The sequence below is a fragment of the Peromyscus leucopus genome, chromosome 11 (assembly GCF_004664715.2).
Source record: "Peromyscus leucopus breed LL Stock chromosome 11, UCI_PerLeu_2.1, whole genome shotgun sequence".
Classification (NCBI taxonomy): domain Eukaryota; kingdom Metazoa; phylum Chordata; class Mammalia; order Rodentia; family Cricetidae; genus Peromyscus; species Peromyscus leucopus.
In genome coordinates this window covers 20,432,250-20,452,271 of record NC_051072.1, presented here as the reverse complement: position 1 = coordinate 20,452,271, position 20,022 = coordinate 20,432,250, and the positions used below count along the sequence as shown (strand labels likewise).

Below are 20,022 nucleotides of genomic sequence, written 5' to 3'. Positions count from 1 at the left end.
ACATTAAATAGCTATTAAAGTGCTCTGTTTAACCATCAGTGCGAAGGTAAGACTGGACTATTAAATTCTCAGGGATATTTAAGGCAGAGAACCAGAACAAGGACCAGGTAGTCATGGTTAATAACGACAATCTGCAAGGAAGATCAAGGCACTTCCCATATACAATCTCTTTTCACACACACCCACACGCGCGCGCGCGCGCGCGCGCACGCGCACACACACACACACACACACACACACACACACACACACACACTCAGAAAAACAAAAACAAAAATGCTGCAAGGTGGGCATTAACATTCCAAGTTTGTTCCAAGTAGGCCAGGAAAGTGAACCTTGGGTTATGTGGTCTATGCAACATCCTGATGAGGAAGTACAGGATTCAGCCCAGGTCTACCAGACTCTCAAGACCATGACCTCGGCTGCCATGTCATCCAGTCACATCCAAGGGCACAGACTCTCAAGGACTCAGGCTGTCACTCCAGATCACCAAGAGACTCTTTGCCTACCTTCTTTGAGTCTGCCATCCTCCGCGGCTGATCCGTTTGGGAAAATGGTCTTGACAAAAATCCCCATCTGGCCTCGAATGCAGTCTCGGCCTCCAGCAATGCTAAAGCCAAGGCCCTGTTTTTGAAGTGGACAAGAACCCCGGTTGACACTACAGAATTTAACTGCAAAAACCAGCCTCACACTGTGAGCATCACACGAAGGAATGCCAGGGAAGTTATATTATCCCTCTTCAGATTTGTTAGTTCTTTAATGTAAAAATAGAAGAGCTCACCTTGCCTTTCTCTTTGTACAGCCCGATGATGGAAATAACGGATGGCCGAATGAGCCTCCATGGAGATTCCACATGGGTGGTGCTCAGAGAGCGGGTCGACTTCTTCACGATGTGGTATTCCTGAAAGCCAGCACAAGGCAAGACCAGAGAGTCTCACTTTCCCTGAGCTGCTGCGGGCTTGGGCATGCAAAGCGACTTTGAAAATCTCAGCTGTCTTTTGTGTTAGTGATTTCCCACTGGTCTATGTGTGGTCCGTGGGCTTTAAGGAAGTTTACTCTAAATACAACTGGAGCAGGGAGGGCCTCCCCTGCTCTATCGTGACATATCTGCCCCGTCACAAAGTGCTGCTTAGTGACCCCAACCATGTGTCCTCAACCATGTGTCACAGATCCCTCTGGAATGGAGCCAGGAGAACGAAGTTGACCACCCTGGGGGGTGGGCTCTTCGTGGAAATCTCTCCCACCCCCACTCACCCCCACTTCAAAATCATGCTTAAAAACCATCTCACTATTTTAAGCTTAATTTACTCATTCAAAACACTCAGCAAGCCCAGGTTTCTTATAAAGTACAAACCACAAACCCAGACAACTGTTTTTCCACATAAAATACCCTGCTGAGAGACGGCAGCCATTTCAGCTCTAATGCCCCGTATTTGGAAAAAATCAAATACTTTCCCATAAGCCACACTTTCCTCTGCTGGCCAGCAGCTCCAACCTCAATCAACCCCCTCTCCGGGCCCTCACCCACGATATTCATGTGTACCAGCAAAATACATACTGATAACATAATTGGGAGATTAAATGGCTACTGCTAAATCGAGTCTTTAGTTCTTTGATACTCTCTTAGAATAATAAATGTCTTCTGTGGTGCAGATATCATAGTGCAAGTGGAGAAAAAAAAATCATTTCATGTTTCATACGAGAAAAGAACCATCACAAAGTGGTTTTTAACCTTGCTTTGCGTCTGCTTCATTCATATGTAGGAATGAGATGTCCCCCTCCCGCCAGGAGTAGTTTGCATCCATCCCCCACCCCACCCCCGGCGGCTTAGAAGAGTTACACTGTGCGTTTTGACAGAATATCTGCCAGTAACATGGGCTGCCCGGACTCGGTCTCATTAAATAAATGATGTGGGCCTGGCAGCATCACCACCTATTTACTGAAACCACCACAGAGCGTGCCAGACACAGCCTGTGGTTTGCCAGCCCTCGAACACAGAGGTTCACGGATGATCCCCTGGGGGAACCCTTTCTCTGATCACCAGTCTTCAGCCCGGCGTCATGCTAGCTCTCTCGGCAGAAGCCAAAGGTCTGCGTGCGTCATGTGGCCGTTTAAGACCCTGTGGGGTCACTCAGCACTGTGTCCACCTGTGGTGTCTACTAATGCACTACCCGCTGACCACCAGTGGCTACAGGCTTGGATTAAGGCTCACTAAGATAAAAATGCACTCCCGGGCTGAGACACAGGAAGCTGCCATCTTGGATGCTACAGGCACAAACCACTTAGACCTACACACGAAGTTTTACTGGATAACTACTACACTGGGCAGCACTTTTTAGTGGAGGAAATAAGGGTGTGTGTGTGTGTGTGTGTGTGTGTGTGTGTGTGTGTGTGTGTGTGTGTGTAAAACCTGGGAGAAAAAGCAAAGGACAAACTGAAGAAGGGAAATCTCTCTGGTGAGACTTTCTATCCCAGCATGAGTTTCCTGGGTGTTTCTGGGCTCTAAACATGGACCTGAGTGTGAAGGTTCAGCCACGGCTGAAGAAAACCCTGGCTTCTCGCTCATCCTCTAACAACGAGGTTCTACAACCATCCTCGTTCGTCTTCCTCTGCTCCCCTGGGTCCAGAGGGTCATTCCAAGGAGGCCACAGACCTGGCTGTTTTCAGTGGTTGATCTAGCTGGCTTCGAACAGACCCTATTCAAATCCTTATCCCTTCACTCTCCTCCATCTGCCTCGGAGTGAATTCAACAGAAAATAAAAACCTGATCAGCACCCACTTTGAGACAGGGCAAAGAGCCACAGAAAAAAACCCAAAACCATAAATACCTGATCTTTGACACCATAGCTGACTCTAATCTTTCTTCAGAGAGTCTGACACGTAACCTTGAGGGAAATATCTAGCCATTTTGAGTTTCAGTCATTTCACCTGAAGAGCAGCCACAACACACTAAAAATAACGGTCCAAGACCCTCAGGCTCCTGTCACCTCTGAGTCCCCAGGTGTGATATGAGGGACATCACTGCTGCTGGAACCGCCTCTTCCGGCCCTGTTTTTCTGATAGGCCGGGGGAGGGGGGGTTGGGGTGGGGTGGTGAAGTGGGGGGCAGGCGACTAGTGATTGCTTGTTTGGCTCATGGTACCAGGACTCAAAGAACCTCCAAGTTCCCTGGAGACTGAGCCTCCTTCCAAGTTGGTTGTGAGCCTGTCCCCTCGTTTCCAGTGGGCCGGGGACAAGGTAACCGAGGAGGAAGCCCTGCTCAGGTTGCAGAGTCAGAGTCCTCGAGGGGAACAGGCTCTGTCATGCCAACCACCTACGTTACTCCTCTACAGCAGGTAGGACCCCGGGCATGGCGTGGGCACACGCGCTCACTCACACCCACACAGTTGTTATTCTGACACACGATGCTCCCGTTAAAATAAGCAATGGTGGTTTGCCACAGACTCCGAGACGCCATTGTCTCCTGGCAGTTGAGAGCGATTCTTGGTTCCAAAACACACAGCGTGAAGGGAACCAAGATGCTGAGATCTATTAAGAGATATTTCCCCCACGTTCTTCAACCCTGGAGCTGGCTTCCTTCTCATCTTTCTGGGTAGACCCCACATTCTCTCTGTGGCTCTAGCTCTCTCTCTCTCTAGGCTCAACTACTCATGGCCCTTATCAGTGGACAACTCTTCTCAACAGGAGTCCACAGAAATCTTTGGAAAGAAATAAAATGTACACACACACACACACACACACACACACACACACACACACACACACACACACACAGTTGTGGAGACACAGGGTTTGCAAATCCGTACTTTCATCTCTAACCAAGCAATGGTGGCTATGAGTGAACCAGAGTCCCAACAGCCCGGGATTAACCTGTGATGTCCCAGTAGAATCCAGTAGCTGGGGAAGAGAGTGCTTCCGGCCATCTCGGGAGACCTCCAGCATCCTGATCCGGGGGTCCCCATTGCGGACCATCAGCTCATTATATTCCTCAACAGACTCCAGGCGGTGGACACCTCCTGCGACATAAAAAATGGTGGCTGAGGCGGGGTTGATAAGGCATGAGAAGAACGTGACTAGAACCAACAGGCCTACCCATCTCCTTTACCATCACTGCGTGGTTCCAGAGGGTCTGGAGTTAAAGATACACAAAAGACCAAGTTCACCCAGCCCTAGCACCAGGTTCTGCATAAGCCTGCTGTGTTCGAAGAAACCGATGCTGAGCTACAAGGAAACCAGGAGTTTCTGAAGCGACAGAGACTGCCTAAGGAGCAATGTGTGCATCAAATCAGATGCAGGGCTGGCGGGGACAGCAATGAAGTAGTGAGGGGACACAGGCTGGCGGTCTAGTAATGGCGGAGCATCCCTTAATGGTTGTCATGGCTTCACTGCTGGGTGGGTGCCTTTATTCCACACACAATACTGGTTTTTTTGTTTTGTGTGTGTGTGTGTGTGTGTGTGTGTGTGTGTGTGTGTGTTTTGAGAGACAGTTGATGTAGGTCTTGTTATGTAGCCAAGCTGGCTTGGAATTCAGATTTCTCTTGTGTTATGTGACTTCCAACCTCTAAGTTGGAAATAACTGGCGTGAACAACTGTGCCTGCCTTAGTAACGACTTTCTAAATAACATTTTTTAAAATTAATGTTTGTTAAGTATAACTTAAATGTGCACAAAAGTACATGAATGAAATTTCACAGGACCTCTAACACACTGATTAAGAGACATTAACCAGAACCTGGTTTACTGATTGATCCTCATCCAACGGTAACCTGATCTTTACATCTAAACATGATCCAACCATCAATGATCTAAATATCACTGGTCACCTCTGTTTTTGAACTCTATATGAATATGTACTTTTTGTATATAGAGCTCCTTTTTTTTTTTTTTTTTTTTTTTTGTCCCCCACCCCCCAGACAGGGTTTCTTTGTATAGCTTTGCACCTTTCCTGGAACTCACTCTATAGCCCAGGCTGGCCTTGAACTCAGAGATCCACCTGCCTCTACCTCCCGAGTGCTGGGATTAAAGGTGTGCGCCATCATCTGAGAGCTCCTTGTTTTTAACATGTATTGTACTGTTATTTTGTGTACGTATGCATGTTGGGGCCCACGTGCTGTGGTGTGTATGTAGAGGTCAGGGGACAACTTGCCGGAGTCAGAACTCTCCTCCCACTATGTGGGTCCTGGGAATGGAACTCAGGTCACTAGCATTATGGGTAGGAACCTTTACTCACCAAGCCGACTTGCCTATCCTTAACATGTTTGTGAGAGGCAACCATGCTGTTTATGTGCCAACAGTTTATTCTTTTCCATTCTGCATAACATTTCATTGTACAATCACACATTTTATGCCTTCTATTGTTGAAGGACTTTGGCTTGTTTCTAGCTTTAGGTGCGAAACAGTAGTAATTGTGTGTGTGTGTGTGTGTGTGTGTGTGTGTGTGTGTGTGTGTGTGCATATGTTGGTATACATAGCACATTTTTGTTTTTGTGCTTTGCCACACATTACTTTTTATAAACAATCCACTAGAAATGTAGAAAGCATTTTGGGCCACGCATACCTCTTTGGGCTATAGCTTGCTGACTCCTGCTCAAGGCTACAGCTATTGTATTCTCAGGCATGCCTCCTGTGAACGGAAGATCTTCCTAACGATATGTAGTTGTGGAGGTGCTGGCTCCTGACACACTTCTGCACTGCTGTTATCTGCAGGATGGACTCTGTCTCCTCTGTGTCACCTGCTCCTATCAGTCTTGAATGTCAGTCATTCTCCTGGGCGCACAATGGGATCTTACTGTGGTTTTCAATGTTCATTCCACCGATGACCTCATACTTCTGTGTATACAGCCATTGGCCGGTCCCTTTGTAAAGTGTCTGTTTAAATTTTCTGTCCATTCTTTTATTAGATTTTTCTTATTGATTTTTAGGAGGTTTTTCTTTTAATTTTAATATGTGAGATTATGAATCCTTTGTGGAATCTGAATTATAAATATTTTCTCCACATCTGTGTCTTCTATTGTCTTAATGGTATTTTCTGGCAAATAAAAAAAGTCATAATTTAACAAGATGATATTAGCCATTTATGGCTTAATGACAGGGTGTTTTGGGGAGTGAGGAGTGTGTTTATACAAAATAAGATGGTGTCAGAGTTTCTTTTCTATCATTTTAGATATCATACAATCTAGATTTAGTTGCTTTAATAAGTACCCTGACAACCTAGAGGGAAAGGGTTTATTTAGCTCATGGTTCCGGGTTGTAGTTGATCATGGCGGAGAAGTCCCAGGGAGGAGCTTTGTCATATCATATCCAGTCAGGAGCAGAGAGCAACAGTGCATGCATGCTAGTGCTCAGCTCGTGAAATGGTACCACCCCATCCAGGGTGGATCTTCCCACCTGAGTTAACCCAATAAAGCAAATCTCTCACAGGCGTACCCAGAGCCCAACCTCATCTACACAATCACTCATTTAGAATCCCTCCAGTTGATTCCAGATTGTGTCAACTGTGACAATTCAAACTGACCATCATGGATGGCCAGGATATCACTATGCAATATAATTACATGTGCAACATAGTTGTATATGTTGCCCATTGTGGACCAAACTAATTTTGCAAGCATGACTGCAAATCAGCTTTTACTTTTATAATTGATGCTCTTATATCCTATTTAAGAAACTTTTGCAATAATTTAATATATATATATATACACGCACACATACATACACATATACACGTATATATGTATACATATGGGGTATTGTATGCATGTTGCAAACTAGGCACTCTACCATGAACTATGTTCACAAAATCTGTAATGATTTAAAAACACTGATTTAGAGTATACATATCTGAAATGACAGCTCAATTACATATGAATAAAGCTATAAATCACTATAATTTTTATATTACATATGTACTTGCTTGAATACACATATTGATGTTTTTTAAAGATTTAGTTTTAATTGTGTGTCTGTGTACAGGTATATGCACATAAGTGAGGGTGCCTGTAAAGACAGAGCCATTGGATTCCTTGGAGCTGGAGTTATGGGTTGTTGTAAGTCACTTTATATGAGTGCTGGGAACTGAAAAGAGGTAAGAGCAGTATGTGCTCTGAACCACAGAGCCATCTCTCCAGCTCCATACACTGAATCTCTGAACTGATTTCTCCTAGACCATGAATTGACTCATTTGATGGTGTCCAATGTCCATCTAGAAGTGTCTCTAAGTTTTTCATGGGCTAAGACAAGACAATGGTAGATTTCTAAAAGCCACGTGTTGCTGAGTTCTTAATAATGATATGGTGCTGATACAGCTAATGGGTGTCACTTAAGGCTTAACTTTTCAAAAGCTAAATATCAACTTTTTGAAGTAGATTTTCAAACATCTGAAATCCCTTTGCAACCAAGGAAAATTCTGCATTTAAAAAGATCACAAACTTAAGAGGTTAACATGGATAAATCAAAAGTACTGAAATTAAAGGAGAGCCCTGCTGGCAAGAAAAGAGGTAGGCAGGAAGAGAAACTTGGGCTAGAATGTTAGAAAAATGTTCTGTGAAAAGACAAACGATGTTGCTTTAGTCAATTTGGAGCCAGACGAGGCAAAGCCCTCATGGAAATGGCTGGAACCCCATACACGCGCTTAAATAATTCATAACTTAGTAATTCATGGGCCAGATTAATCTTTCTTGGCATGCTTACTCATCTGAAAAAGATTTATTAGAAGAAAATTCCTTTTGGGTTGACAGGGAGGCGCTTGTCATCAACAGGAGAGAAACCACACACGGTAGCATCCACTGATAATACCCTGATACGCGAATACCACAGTGACTCATTCCAGAATATGAAACAAACATCCAGATCTGGAAGACAGACAAGTGAGGATCCCATAGCATTAAAACCTCCTGTAAGGGGCTGAAGAAATGGCCCAGTGGTTAGAGCACATTCTGTCCTTGCCGAGGAGCAGAGTTTGATCCCCAACACCCACACCAGGCAGCTCACAGATGCCTGGAACTCCAGCTTCAGAGAGCCCCCACCTTCCTCACCTCCTTGGGCACAGACAGACACACATACATTCATATTAAAAATAAATAACTCCTATACGTAGATGTCCTTTGAGTGAAGCAGGTCACAGTGCGGCCAAAGGCCCGTTCCCCAAGCTTCTTTAGCATGTCTGCAGATTAAGCTGCCAGTTTTATCCCCCCCCCCCCCCCCCCCCGACGAATCTTCTCTATCCTGATGGCTGTCAAGGATGTGTTCCTCTCTCTACTCATTTCCAGAACCGGGATATAAATATGAGTTTACCCAACTTTGTGCACACCATCACCTCGCACCTCAACAGCCTGAGGGTTTCCCCCTGGGCACTCTTGCCAAGCTTTACTGGACTGTATCATTATTGCCATCAGATTACATTAGGCCTTTCAAATGAGAGAAGATTAAAATCAGTTATCCAAAGTGTCTTTCGTCTGTCCCACCCCCTTGCCTGGAAAATCTCCCATTCTTCTCCTCTGGGTCTCCAGTCTTCTACACCCAGGTCTCCGCCCTCCTTATCCTTCTGCTTCCGAATGCCTTGATTAGCACCACAATCCAGAGAGACTCCGGCCACTGAGCTGCCGGTATGTGCGTTTTATCCAGGCCATCACCATGTGTACGTGTGGGTTGCCTTCCCCGGGGACTAAAAGTTCTCACGAAGGCCTTCCTGTCTGTGGCCATTCAAACTTTTGTTTCCCTCTTGAGAGGGAAAGACGCAAGAACAATAAGAATGAAAATGACCATAATTCTAATGACTTCAACAATAAACACAATGAATGGGCGGGTCTGAGGGAGGAGTCCATTGCTGTCAGGCTTTGGAGTGGCCGTGCGGACCACATTCTCTCATCAGTCTTCCAAAAGGCTGGACGCATGGAAGGCTCCCTCATCTACTGAGAGAATAACTGCACAGTGTAATCCTCCTTTCACAGATAATGAAGTCACTGGTCGCAGGTCACTTGTCTCAGGGGCAGGGCCGGAAACTGAACCCAGTTCCAACTGATGCCTGTGCCTGCTTCCTCACCTCCTCCACATTCCCCTATCACAGGTTTGGGTGGCTTGAGAAGATGATGAGATCCCCCTGTGGTAAACACTGGCCCACCCTGGACTGGTGATCAGCTAAAGGCGTGGCTGGTTCCAAATTGACTATATGGACATAGAAAAAAATCAGGGAAAATTAAAAAAAAAATCAGACATAGTTAGAAAAATTAGAAGGTCTCTGAACTACATTCCCACTCCCATCGGAATCTAGAAACTCTTCAGCCGGGTAGGAGACAGAATTTTTTTCACTGTCCCCAGGAAGCCAGTGGTGGGAAGAACTGTCTGGAACATAGGTCCTTTTCCTGGCTCCAACCCAGTGAGTGACCTTTGGGACTTCCTTAGCTGCTCTGATCTCATCTATAAAATAAGGAATGCAACTTCGGTGGTTTCAAAGATCCTTGTATCTCCCGAGAACTCACAGGGCCTCCCTAGGGACTGATTACAGTGTGGGTTAACTCTGCCACGCTTACCACTGCCTCCGCTCCGCCCTTGTTCACATAGGATTTAAAGGGTCTCTCTCAGCTCACGGGGAGCGGCTTGTTGGCTCCAGATGAGCGCCTTCTACCTAATGCCATCTAGCTTCTAGCCTCTACCTGAGGACATCCCTTTCTGCCAAAAAAAAAAATCAACCTAACACGACGCTGCCTAATTCTCCCTAATTATCAATAAAATAACTGATATTTGTAAATAGAGCTTTAGCAGACTTTATGGTCCCTGGCTATTTATCTTCTCCGAGAATAAACGCAGCAGCAGAGGGTCAGATGATGGGGGGCAGAAACTCTTGACTGGCAGCATCGTCCCTTTTCTTGCCAGGGATCAGGGTGCAGAAGAAGAAAATGATGGGCGAGGGGAAGTTGACACATTATGGGTTGTGTTGGGTGATTTTATGAGGGCTAAAAATAAGACTTGAGGGCAGCCAGACGGCTCTGTGGTATAAGCCCTCACTGTACGATCCTGATGACCTGGGTTCAGTTACAAGTAGAAGGAGTGAACCAACTCCAAATTGTCCTCTGGGCTGCTCCATACTTGTGCCACGGCACGCACGGGCCTACCCACCATTTATGCATGACAGAGACGCCCATCTGCAGCAATAAATAAATACACGATGAGACAAAACCATTACCTAATCTTTCAAAGTCAGGGTATCAACTCTTGGGCAGCTGTGGGGATGGGGGTTGAAGGAGGTTGAAAAACAACCGAAGGATGCAAGGTTACCAACTGCCAAGGGCCCAAAGCTATGCTCTACCTCCCTTTCCCAATGCCTGTGAGTGGGTGGCTGGAGCCAAGTTATCTACGAGGCCAGTAGGCACTGTGCCAGGAGCCCATGCCACATTTGGAGACCACAAAAATGCTTCAGTGCATTTTTAAATGCAGGGAAAGTTGGACATGATAGCAATGAGTAGACAGTAATGCATCCAGTACATGTCTTGTATGTTAGTGTTATATGCATGCATGTGTGCACATGCATGGGAATATGCAAACCCATACAGTGTGTAGAGGTCAGAGGTCGACATTAGGTATTATCTAATTTACTGTGTGTGATAGATGTGCACATAAATGCAGTATATACATGTGCATATGGAACCGGTCAGGTGTTTGCTGTCTATACACATTTATTTTTGTGTGTGGTGTATTTGTGGGGGTACGCAGCTGCATTTGCATCTGCATATGCTTGTGAAGGCCTGAGGTTGATGGCGGGCATCTTCCCTTTTGGTCTTCACTTTTGTGTTTGAGCCAGGGTCCCTCACTAAACTGGCAGCTTGCTCATTCAGCTGGAATGGCTTGCCAGTGAGTCCTCGGGGATTCACCTATCTCTGCCACACCCTTGTCCCAGTGCTGGGATTACAGAAGTGTGTCAAATCTGGCTTTTATGTGGGTATTGAGGATCTGAACTCAGATCTCCCAGCTTAGTTAACTAGTACTTGACCCCCTGAGCCAACTCCCTAGTTCCCAGAAGGTATCTGCATATAGCACAGCCATGAATTTTTATTTTTGGTGGAAAAAAAGTATCCAACAACGCAAAAGTGCTTCTGCATGTGTCTTCTGCTGTGTCCCTCAGAGCACAGGCCAGGCCATTAGGGAAGTATCCAGTACATGTGGAACATGGTATCTATTAGTTCTGGAAGTTGCAACCTCCTCCGCCATTTTTCCTGCTTAGCTGAGATGCAAATTTGATGTGAGATGAAATCCTTCTACTGCTTGTTCTAGCAGGCTCGGAGTTTTTTTTGGGAGCGTGTGCATGTTGAGAATATGGGCCACCCAAGAGTGGACATTGAAAGGGTCACCTGAAACCTCATTAAGATAAATGATAAACACTCAGGAGACTGAAGGTTCAACAGACAGACACACACGCACTTTTTAAGTTTTCGAAATAAAATAGTCCTGTGGGCAGCGAGACTTCATGGAGCTGCTCTGCCTGGGCATGCCCCACTGGAGGGAAACAGTTCTGAGAGTTTGAAGAGATAAACGGTTCATCTTCCCAGGTGCCAGCCTGGTAACTCTCTACTTAGGAGGATGAGGCGGGGGGATTTCGAGTTCAGGCCAGTCTGGGGCATGTGACAAGCTGAAGGCCAGCCTGAGCAAGGTACCACACTCTCCCCAAAGTGTTCACCCTTTTAATGGGGTCGCTTCCCCACAGCCAGGGTTGACACTTACCTGAGAGACGACTCTTAAGCTTCATTTTGCTGTTGCCTTGTTTGGGACTTTCCAAGCTCCCCTGGGATTCCTCAGAGCTGCCTACGTCCTGGGATTCTTCTGACTCCGGCATCTAGAAAGCAGAGCATAGAGCTGATGGGAGAGGCCGGGCCTCTAAGGAGTTATCTCAGGCAGGCTGGAGAAGCAGCAATCCAGATGTCATGTGAGAGAGAGAGAGATGGTTCACAGGATGAAATCTCCACCCTTCAGATAACCGGAGTGCCACAGGCTGGCAAGTTCAAAGGCACCAGGAAGATTTCAAACTGGAAAGGACCCCTGGGGCTGTTTCCACTCCCATTTTACCTGGGAAAAACCTGGTCAAGGTCACCCCCCAGGGTAGCCAGAGGCAAGGCTAGATTGAGAGTCCAAGTCTCCCTGGTTCATGGCCCAGAGCCTTTTGCATGATGCAGGTTGCCACAGACAAACGTTAAAGCAGAAATCCAAACCTGTTGCTAAAACTAAGATTTGTGTCAGTGACAGTTGGGGACATGTTCTGGTTTAAGGCAATTTTGCCATTGTGGAAATACCAAAGAGTACACTGTGACACATGGATGATCAAGGGCAATCTGGGGGTGGGGTTGGGGTGCTCTGGACTGTCAAGAGACCAGCTCAAGGCACAACATTTTACAGTCACCTTTTAAGATAAGAAACTGACTCTAAAATGAGGATAGGAAGTTTAGTATAGAAAATGCATCAATGAGCAACACAGTCCTTTATTGTCATGTACCACGTACTGTACAGGACTGCATACGCTGGATGTTTCCACCTCCAGGCACAGGCTTTGTTGAACTACAATGTCTCCAAGTTAATCTTCTGGGTGCTCTCGCTGCACACGGAGCCCACAGTGACTGAAATGCTATGTGCCCCCCAGTGTACTTCCTTCAGCCCACCCAGCCTTGTGTGTACCACACGCCTGATTCTGTGGAAGTGTCAGTCAGCCCAAATGTCTGTAGGTCATGCTTCCCATCTGATTCCAGGAAGCGATTCAGAGAAGATCATCCCAAAGGTCGTGGTGTCTGGCAGGCCAGAAAAGCTAACCCTGCTAAAAAGTACATAGTAGATTGGAACGGGAGACCTGGGTGTTTGAGAGTCTTTGTTAAAATGTTGGGGGGAAGGGGTCTTGGGGAGACGGCTCAGTCAATAGAGTGCCTCTCACGCAAGCCTGAGCATGTGTGTTTAGATCCTCAAAACCCGTGGAAAGAGCAGAGCGGTGGCCAGAGTCTAACTCCAGCATGAAGGGGCAAGAGGGACTGGGAAGGAGGGTAGGAGAGGAGGTGTGTAGAGAGAGGCAGGTCTCTGGAGCTTTTTGAGAGATGGTGTCTCAAAAAATAAGTTGAATGGGCTCAAGAAACCACTCAGCAAACACGTAAATAAAAATAAAAACAACTCCATAAAAACAAAACAAAAACAAACAAACAAACAAAAACAAAGGCAGAGCTCTGTTGAGGAAGACAGCCAGGCTCAACCTCCGGCCTCTGCAAACATACATGCCTGTGAACGCCTGCCTGCACCTACATGTACACACGTGCATGTGAACATGTACAGCCCCCACGAAATTCAAGGGATAAATTTAAAATGTGTTAACTATATCAAATAATATGCTCCTCCTTGGAATGTTATTTTCCCTTGAGGTTCTAGAGGCGGGAGGCGGGGGGAGCCTCATATTAAAATAGATAAGCTCATGCTAAGAACTGCACACAGAGCTGCAAAGGGCATATGTATATCTAATTCAGTGTGTAAATTATAAAAAAAGCCATTGAGAGCCATCTTCCAAATGACTCGTCTTTTATGAGGTGATCATTTATATCAGCTTTATATGTAGTCTGCAGGTTTGGAAATTCCCTTTCTTCTTTGGGTTCAAGTACCTTCTCAGATAAGAATGAATACAGGATGGCAGATAAAGAGATGTGGGCAGAAGTTTTGGAAGGGGCATTGGGGAGGAAAGCGAATCCTGTCACGATAAACAAAGATAACGAACTTGCCTCACTAGTTTACAGCATCGGGGATGGGCAGGTGTCCAGGGCTAGATTGTGAAGGGAATCCTGAGGGCTATTTTAGAGGTTCTCCAGAGGGATGGGTACCTTTGCCAACCTCAAATTCTGACCTTGATGTAGTAAAAAAAAAAAACCATCTAGACAACGGGACCAGAACCATGCAAACAGGAATCATTCAGAGAGACAAAGAACGCCACGGAAAGAGGCATCTCCATTGGGAACAGCAATTCCCACAGCAGGCTTAGGCTTGTGGCTTGGCCAAAGAAAAACGTGCTCTCTGCTTGCAAGTCCACGGTGGCTTTGGGGCTATTGAATGGGTGGGGGCCAAGAGCAAAAGCAACAGCCAGCCGGGCAGAGCTGCTTACGTCAAGGAAGGACCCCCTCCCCGCAGGCCCTCACTCTGGAGTTAGAAATGCCTTTCTTCTGCTCGCCTCCATCATTCCAACACATCCCCAGGCCTGCCGCAGAATCAGAGTGATTCTGGAAATGACATGCAAATTCTAGAGCAGAGCGAAAGCCTGGAGAGGCCAGAAAGATGCAATGAGCATTCATTTGCAGAAGCTGAGGGCGAGATTTCAAAGTAGAGATAAATGGGTCAGTCAAAGCCTTCAAGAACGATGCTCTCCCCGCCCCTCCCTTTAATCTCCCAATGCAACAAAGAATGAAATGATATTTAGTTTCTATGACTTACAAGCTGTGAGAGTTCTGATGCCAAGGACATCTTACAGTGAGCTGTGGCTAAAACGTGAATGGCTCTAGATCCATCACAAAACACTTTAAAGGACATCCAGTTGAGATCAAGGCAAGAGTGAAGACTTACGTCAGAACTTTTTGTTATTTTGGATGCTGGGGAATCCAATGTTGAAGGTGTCTTGTGTCACCCCTGGGCAAAAGACCAAAGGGCCCAACTTGCCCTTCTGAAAGCCCGATTCATGGTAAATAGTCTGATGCAAAGGTGACATGATCCTTCCATGAAAAACCAGGCCCTCCCTCCCAACCCCACACAGGGGGTTAAGTTTCCAACACAGGCTTTATTTAGACAAAAGCAAAAAGGTTCTGAATTCGAGGAGGACCATTTCTTCCCCTAACAGAAAATTGGTTTGTCACATTATATGACTTGGAACTCAATGAACAGGAAGTGGGCTTTGGAGACACATTAGCTCCACATTCTAGCAGGAAGCAGAGTACAAAGTATGATTTTTGACTACAATGGTCCTTCCCTTAGTCCTGTGTATGGAAACGCCCAACGCCCGAGTTAAGAGAATCCTTTTGCTGTGTGTATTCCCTGCTCCATAATCAAAGAACAAAGGAGCCCGCTCTGAAAATGACATTTGTAGCTGTTCTCGAAGTAAATTAGCAGGAAGTTCTTCTGAAATACCTCAGTTCAACCCAGCAGTTTCCAATTTTCACAAAGGCAATGCTCTTATACTCTTGGAACCAAATAGAACTTTCAAGGCCCTGTGGCAGACCCTCGCCTATCCGACGATTTGTGAAATTCTTAGTGAAGAAGCAGTTTCAGCATCAGGTTTTGCAGGGAGGGAGATGTGCAGAGAACCCAGCTGTGAGGTACACATCCCGGTTGTGTCCTTCTTATTAGTAATTCATGTCAACTTCTGTGAATGTCTGTGTCCCCATCTGAAATATGGGCTGCAGGGGAGCATTAAATCTACTATGTAGGTTCCTGATTCACGGAGGCAGGCTTCCCTCTGAAAACCTCCCTATCTAGTCGAGGAAAGGGTAAAGAGGGGGAGGGAGAGAACGAGAAAGAATATGAATGAACGAGTATGAGAATATTCTGAAACCAATAAGCAATCGGATGTGGCAGAAAAGATCTAATCTATCCTGAACCCTAAGTGAGGACTAGAGAAAGCTGAGCATTAACCCACTTTGCACAGGGAACCCCCACAGCTCAAGCTGCCCACAGGGCATCCCTGAGCCAGACACAGGTGCTGAGGGCAAAGTGATGTTTGCAGGTGCCCACCGTAGGCTGGTTCTGAGGGAGATTCCTAAGGGCAAGGAATGACTAAGCCACAGAGTCACAGAATAGCTCCCTCAGTCCTGAAAGACCCGGGCTTAAGAAAGGAATGCAAGGCCTCTGGAACACCCTGTTACCCTACATCAAATGGAAGCAGCTTGGAAGGAAGCTGGACCAAGCTGCACGGTCCTCCACTCTCCTGCACCCCCTCCCAGTTCACCCCCGAGACAGAGAATAGGAAAATGAAAACTTCTAGGTGTCTACCAGACAAACGGAGGGAGGCTCATTAGAATGGCACTCTAAGAATACACCCATTCTAATCAGCAGTTATGGAAACCTGTCCCCTCAATATATAAGCATATGCGGAGGAAGCATGCGCCATGTATGGCGGGTGACAGCATGTATGGTGCCCATGATACATTAACAAAGTGCTGATGCCCAAGGCTCTTCCTTCATTATGCAAAGTGAAAATGACTGCATTTACTTTGAAAGGGATAAGATTCCTTCTAGGGTTAGTGTGAGGCTTCAGTGAGTGCACTTGCGTGCACTAGCAGGGATCTAAAGTCCTTGGGGGTGGGGGTGGGGTGGTGAAGGGTAGCTTTTTTTTTTGGTTTTTTGAGACAGGGTTTCTCTGTGTAGCTTTGCGCCTTTCCTGGCACTCGCTTTGTAGACCAGACTGGCCTCGAACTCACCGAGATCTACCTGGCTCTGCTTCCTGAGTGCTGGGATTAAAGGCGTGCGCCACCACCGCCCGGCAAAGGGTAGCTTTAGTTGAAGGAACAAAACAAAACCCACATGGCTCAAGCTTCCCCTCCCAAGGCAGGTCTCAGAGTGTCTCTAGATTGGATGGCTCATGGCACACGGTAAGCTCTAGATGGCGGAATACTCATTTCAGCCTCGCATCCACAGACAGACGGCAGGTTCGAGACTACGCAGAGAGAAGTGGGATCCCGAAGGGAAGATGCCATGCTTGGGGACTGAACATGGAGGCGGGGATTGCCATCAAATTACTGCAAACGTAAGAGCTAAGAAGGCAATTTTAAATAATTAATTAATAATTAATTAATTGTACATCCTGGATGCAGTTTCTCCTCCCTCCTCTCCTCCCATTCCCTCTTCCCCACACCTCCCCTGTTCCTACCCCCCAAATCCACTCCTCTGTTTCTGTTTAGGAAAGGGCAGGTCTCCCATGAGTATCAACAAAACATGGCGTATCAAGTTGCAGTAAGACTAAGCACCTCCCTATGTAGTAAGGCTCGGCAAGGTGACCCAGGATGAGGAAAAGGGTCCCAAAAGTCAGTAAAAGGGTTGGGGACAGCCCCTGTCCCCACTGTTAGGAGTCCCACAAGAGGGCCAAGCTACACAACTGTGGCATATGTGCAGAGGGCCTGGGTCAGGCTCCCTGGTTGTCGGTTCAGTCTCTGCGAGTCCCTATGAGCCCGGGTTGGGTTAAGTTGATTCTGTGAGTTTTCTTGTGTCCTTGATCCTTCTGGCTCCTACAATCCTTTCTCCTGCTCTTCTGCAGGATTCCCTGAGCTCTGCCTAATGTTTGGCTGTGAGTCTGCATCTGTTTCCCTCAGTTGCTGGATGAAGCTTCTCCGAGGACAACTGGGCTAGACACCAATCCGGTCATAGGAGAGGGCCAGTTCAGGCTATGTAACCATTACTTCTAGGGGTGTTAGCTGGGGTCATCCTTGTAGATTCCTGGGAGATTCCCTTGTACCTAGTTTTCACCTGACCACCAAGTGCCCATCCACTATTTCCAGTAGTCTCTTTCTGTACTCTCCTTGACTCCGTCTTGGATACCCCTCCCCCCTTGACACCTGATCACTTATGTTCCCATCCCCACCCACCCTCATTCCACTCATGAAATCGCTTCTATTTCCCCTTCTCAAGGAGATCCATGCATCCCCCCCCCCCATGAACCCAAATGGAGAGCAACTCAAAGCAATTCTAAAATCAGGAACAAGACAAGGCTGTTTACACTCTCCATACCTATTCAATATAGTACTTGGAGTTCTAGCTAGAGCAATAAGACAACCAAAGGAAATCAGGGGATACAAACTGGAAAGGAAGAAGTCAAAGTATCATTATTCACAGATGATGTGATAGTATACATAATCAACCCCAAAAACTCTACCAGCGAACTAGTCAAGTGGCTGGGATACAAGATTAACTCAAAAAAAAAAAAAAAAAAAGAAAGAAAAAAGAAAAGAAAAAGAAAAATCAGTAGCCCTCCTATATACAAATGATAAACAGGATGAGAAAGAAATCAGAGAATCAACATCCTTTCCAATAACCTCAAATAACATAAAATATCTTGGGTGTAACTCTAACCAAGCAAGTCAAAGACCTGTGTGACAAAAACTTCAAAGTTTTGAAGAAAGAAATTGAAGAAAATATCAGAAGATGGAAAGATCTCCCATGCTCATGGATATCGGTAGGATTAATATAGTAAAAATGCCAATCTTACCAAAAGCAACTTACAGATTCAATGTAATCCCCATTAAAATCTCAACAATTCTTCATGGACTTGAAAGGACAATACTCAACTTTATATGGAAAAACAAAGCAAAACAAAAAAATCCAGGATAGCTAAAACAATACTGTACAAAAAAAGAAGGCAATTTTTATCGCAAGTGAATTCCCAGAACACGTAGGCAGAACGGCCAGGTTTGCGTTGAACTCTAAGGATCTAGCTCCGAGAGAACAGATTGAACAGTTGTGAGGGGAAGTTGGGGGAAAGAGGCACCCCACTGCCTAAGGGCTCTCCAAACTGGCACCCGAAGTTCAGGGGGTATTCACTCTGCTAATTCCTGGGTTCGAGAAGAACTGAGATCTAAGGAGTCTGCCCGAGGGCTAGTAGTGTGTTCCATGGTGGAGCATTGTCCCAGGTTCTATCCCCAGCACCCCGAAAACACACACACACACACACACACACACACACACATACTAGAGGGAAAAGAATGGGATCCCAGGCCCAGAAAATGAGGCCGGTAGTTTTCTAAAAGTGAAGGCGAAAGCTTTTTAGGAAGAGGCTTCGGGGAAGAGTACATCAGAGCTCAGAACGTGTAGCTTTTCAGGGGAGTTCCAAAGATGAGCAGAAAACGAAACAACTTCTTGAGTAAATTTAAAAGGGACACAGTTTTTGATGCTGCTCTCCTGGTAGTGAACAGGACAGGAGAGCAAGCAGAGTGCCTCGAGGGCAGAACATGGTGCTGGTGGACAGGGACTACTTCCTGGGCAGTGGCTGGCTCTCAGCTGATAGCGATGTTCAGCATGCATTTGAACAATGGCTACTTTATCAACTGGAGGGCTCACTGATTACTTCTCCACAACCGCCCTACAGAATCTAGATTAGTGTTTTGGCAATAAGACATCTGAGCCCCAAACCAAAGGAAGGGAAGACATATCTGAAAGGCATCTGAACTTGGGCAAAGCAGAGCTGTGAAAGAAGAAAAAAAAATTGATTGAAGCAGGAGGTAAAAAAGAAATTCGAAGAGGAAGGATATGAAACACCAGAGGCCGCCAATTACTGACTAAAAATGTACAGCAGAAAGCAATTCTGCCCAACCCCTGCAAGACTTAAACCCGAGGCAAGATGAGTCTCAAGGATCAGGTGAGAGGTCAGGGACTGAAGGACCATCAGGGCGGGTCTGGCTCAGGACTCCATCTGCAGAGCACGTTTTCCCAGGTGGGGCGGGAAGGAGACACTTCCATCTTCAGTCTCACTAATTCTCGGCCAAGTGGCAGTAAACATGGAAAACGTGGCCCAGGACTGAAAATCCCTGCTCCTCGGAACACGGAGGAGCCACCAGAGGCACGATCCACACAGGATGCAGAACACCAAGCAACTGATGATTTGGTTTCAGAGGTCCCCCCCCCCCCCCCGTCCCCCCGCGGGACATTTTCATCCTCAACTTTTCTTTACAAGCTATCACCAAGGTCTTTTGCATTCTGGTAAGAGAAGCATAGACTGGATTTTACCCTGGGTGAACAGACTTGAAATAGTGTCCCGGGAGGAAGATGTAGCTTGCTTACTATGAAGTAAAGAGAAGATAAATGTCCCTCTCTAGAGCAAAGGCTAGTCAGGTTTGCTTCAAGCCCATCAGGAAAGATTGCAGTTGCCCATGAACAGGGTCCTCACCTGTGGTGCAAGTCGCAGTGTGTCCATCTCTGTGAGTCCTTCTGCACCGCAAGACTTAAAGGGGGTGGGAGGGGGCTGATGTAACCAGAAAGTTCTGGGACAGAATCCTACACCCAAGACCAGAGAAAGCTGAAACCCAGCTGTGGTACCGTCAGTG

The 20,022-nt window shown here is 46.4% G+C and overlaps 1 protein-coding gene across 4 annotated transcripts in view; it reads right to left on the bottom strand.

Moving 5' to 3' along the window:
- Pdzd2 (PDZ domain containing 2) overlaps positions 1–20,022 on the bottom strand; it is a 381,914-nt gene that overhangs the window by 47,785 nt on the left and 314,107 nt on the right. For all 4 annotated transcript variants that reach the window (XM_028884407.2, XM_028884405.2, XM_037209380.1 and 1 more), the window contains 4 exons: positions 11,711–11,822; positions 3,870–4,015; positions 782–901; positions 510–624 (listed from right to left, as the gene is read on the bottom strand). In XM_028884407.2, coding sequence (XP_028740240.1) covers positions 510–624; positions 782–901; positions 3,870–4,015; positions 11,711–11,822 — 493 coding nt within the window. The remainder of the gene's footprint in view (positions 1–509; positions 625–781; positions 902–3,869; positions 4,016–11,710; positions 11,823–20,022) is intronic.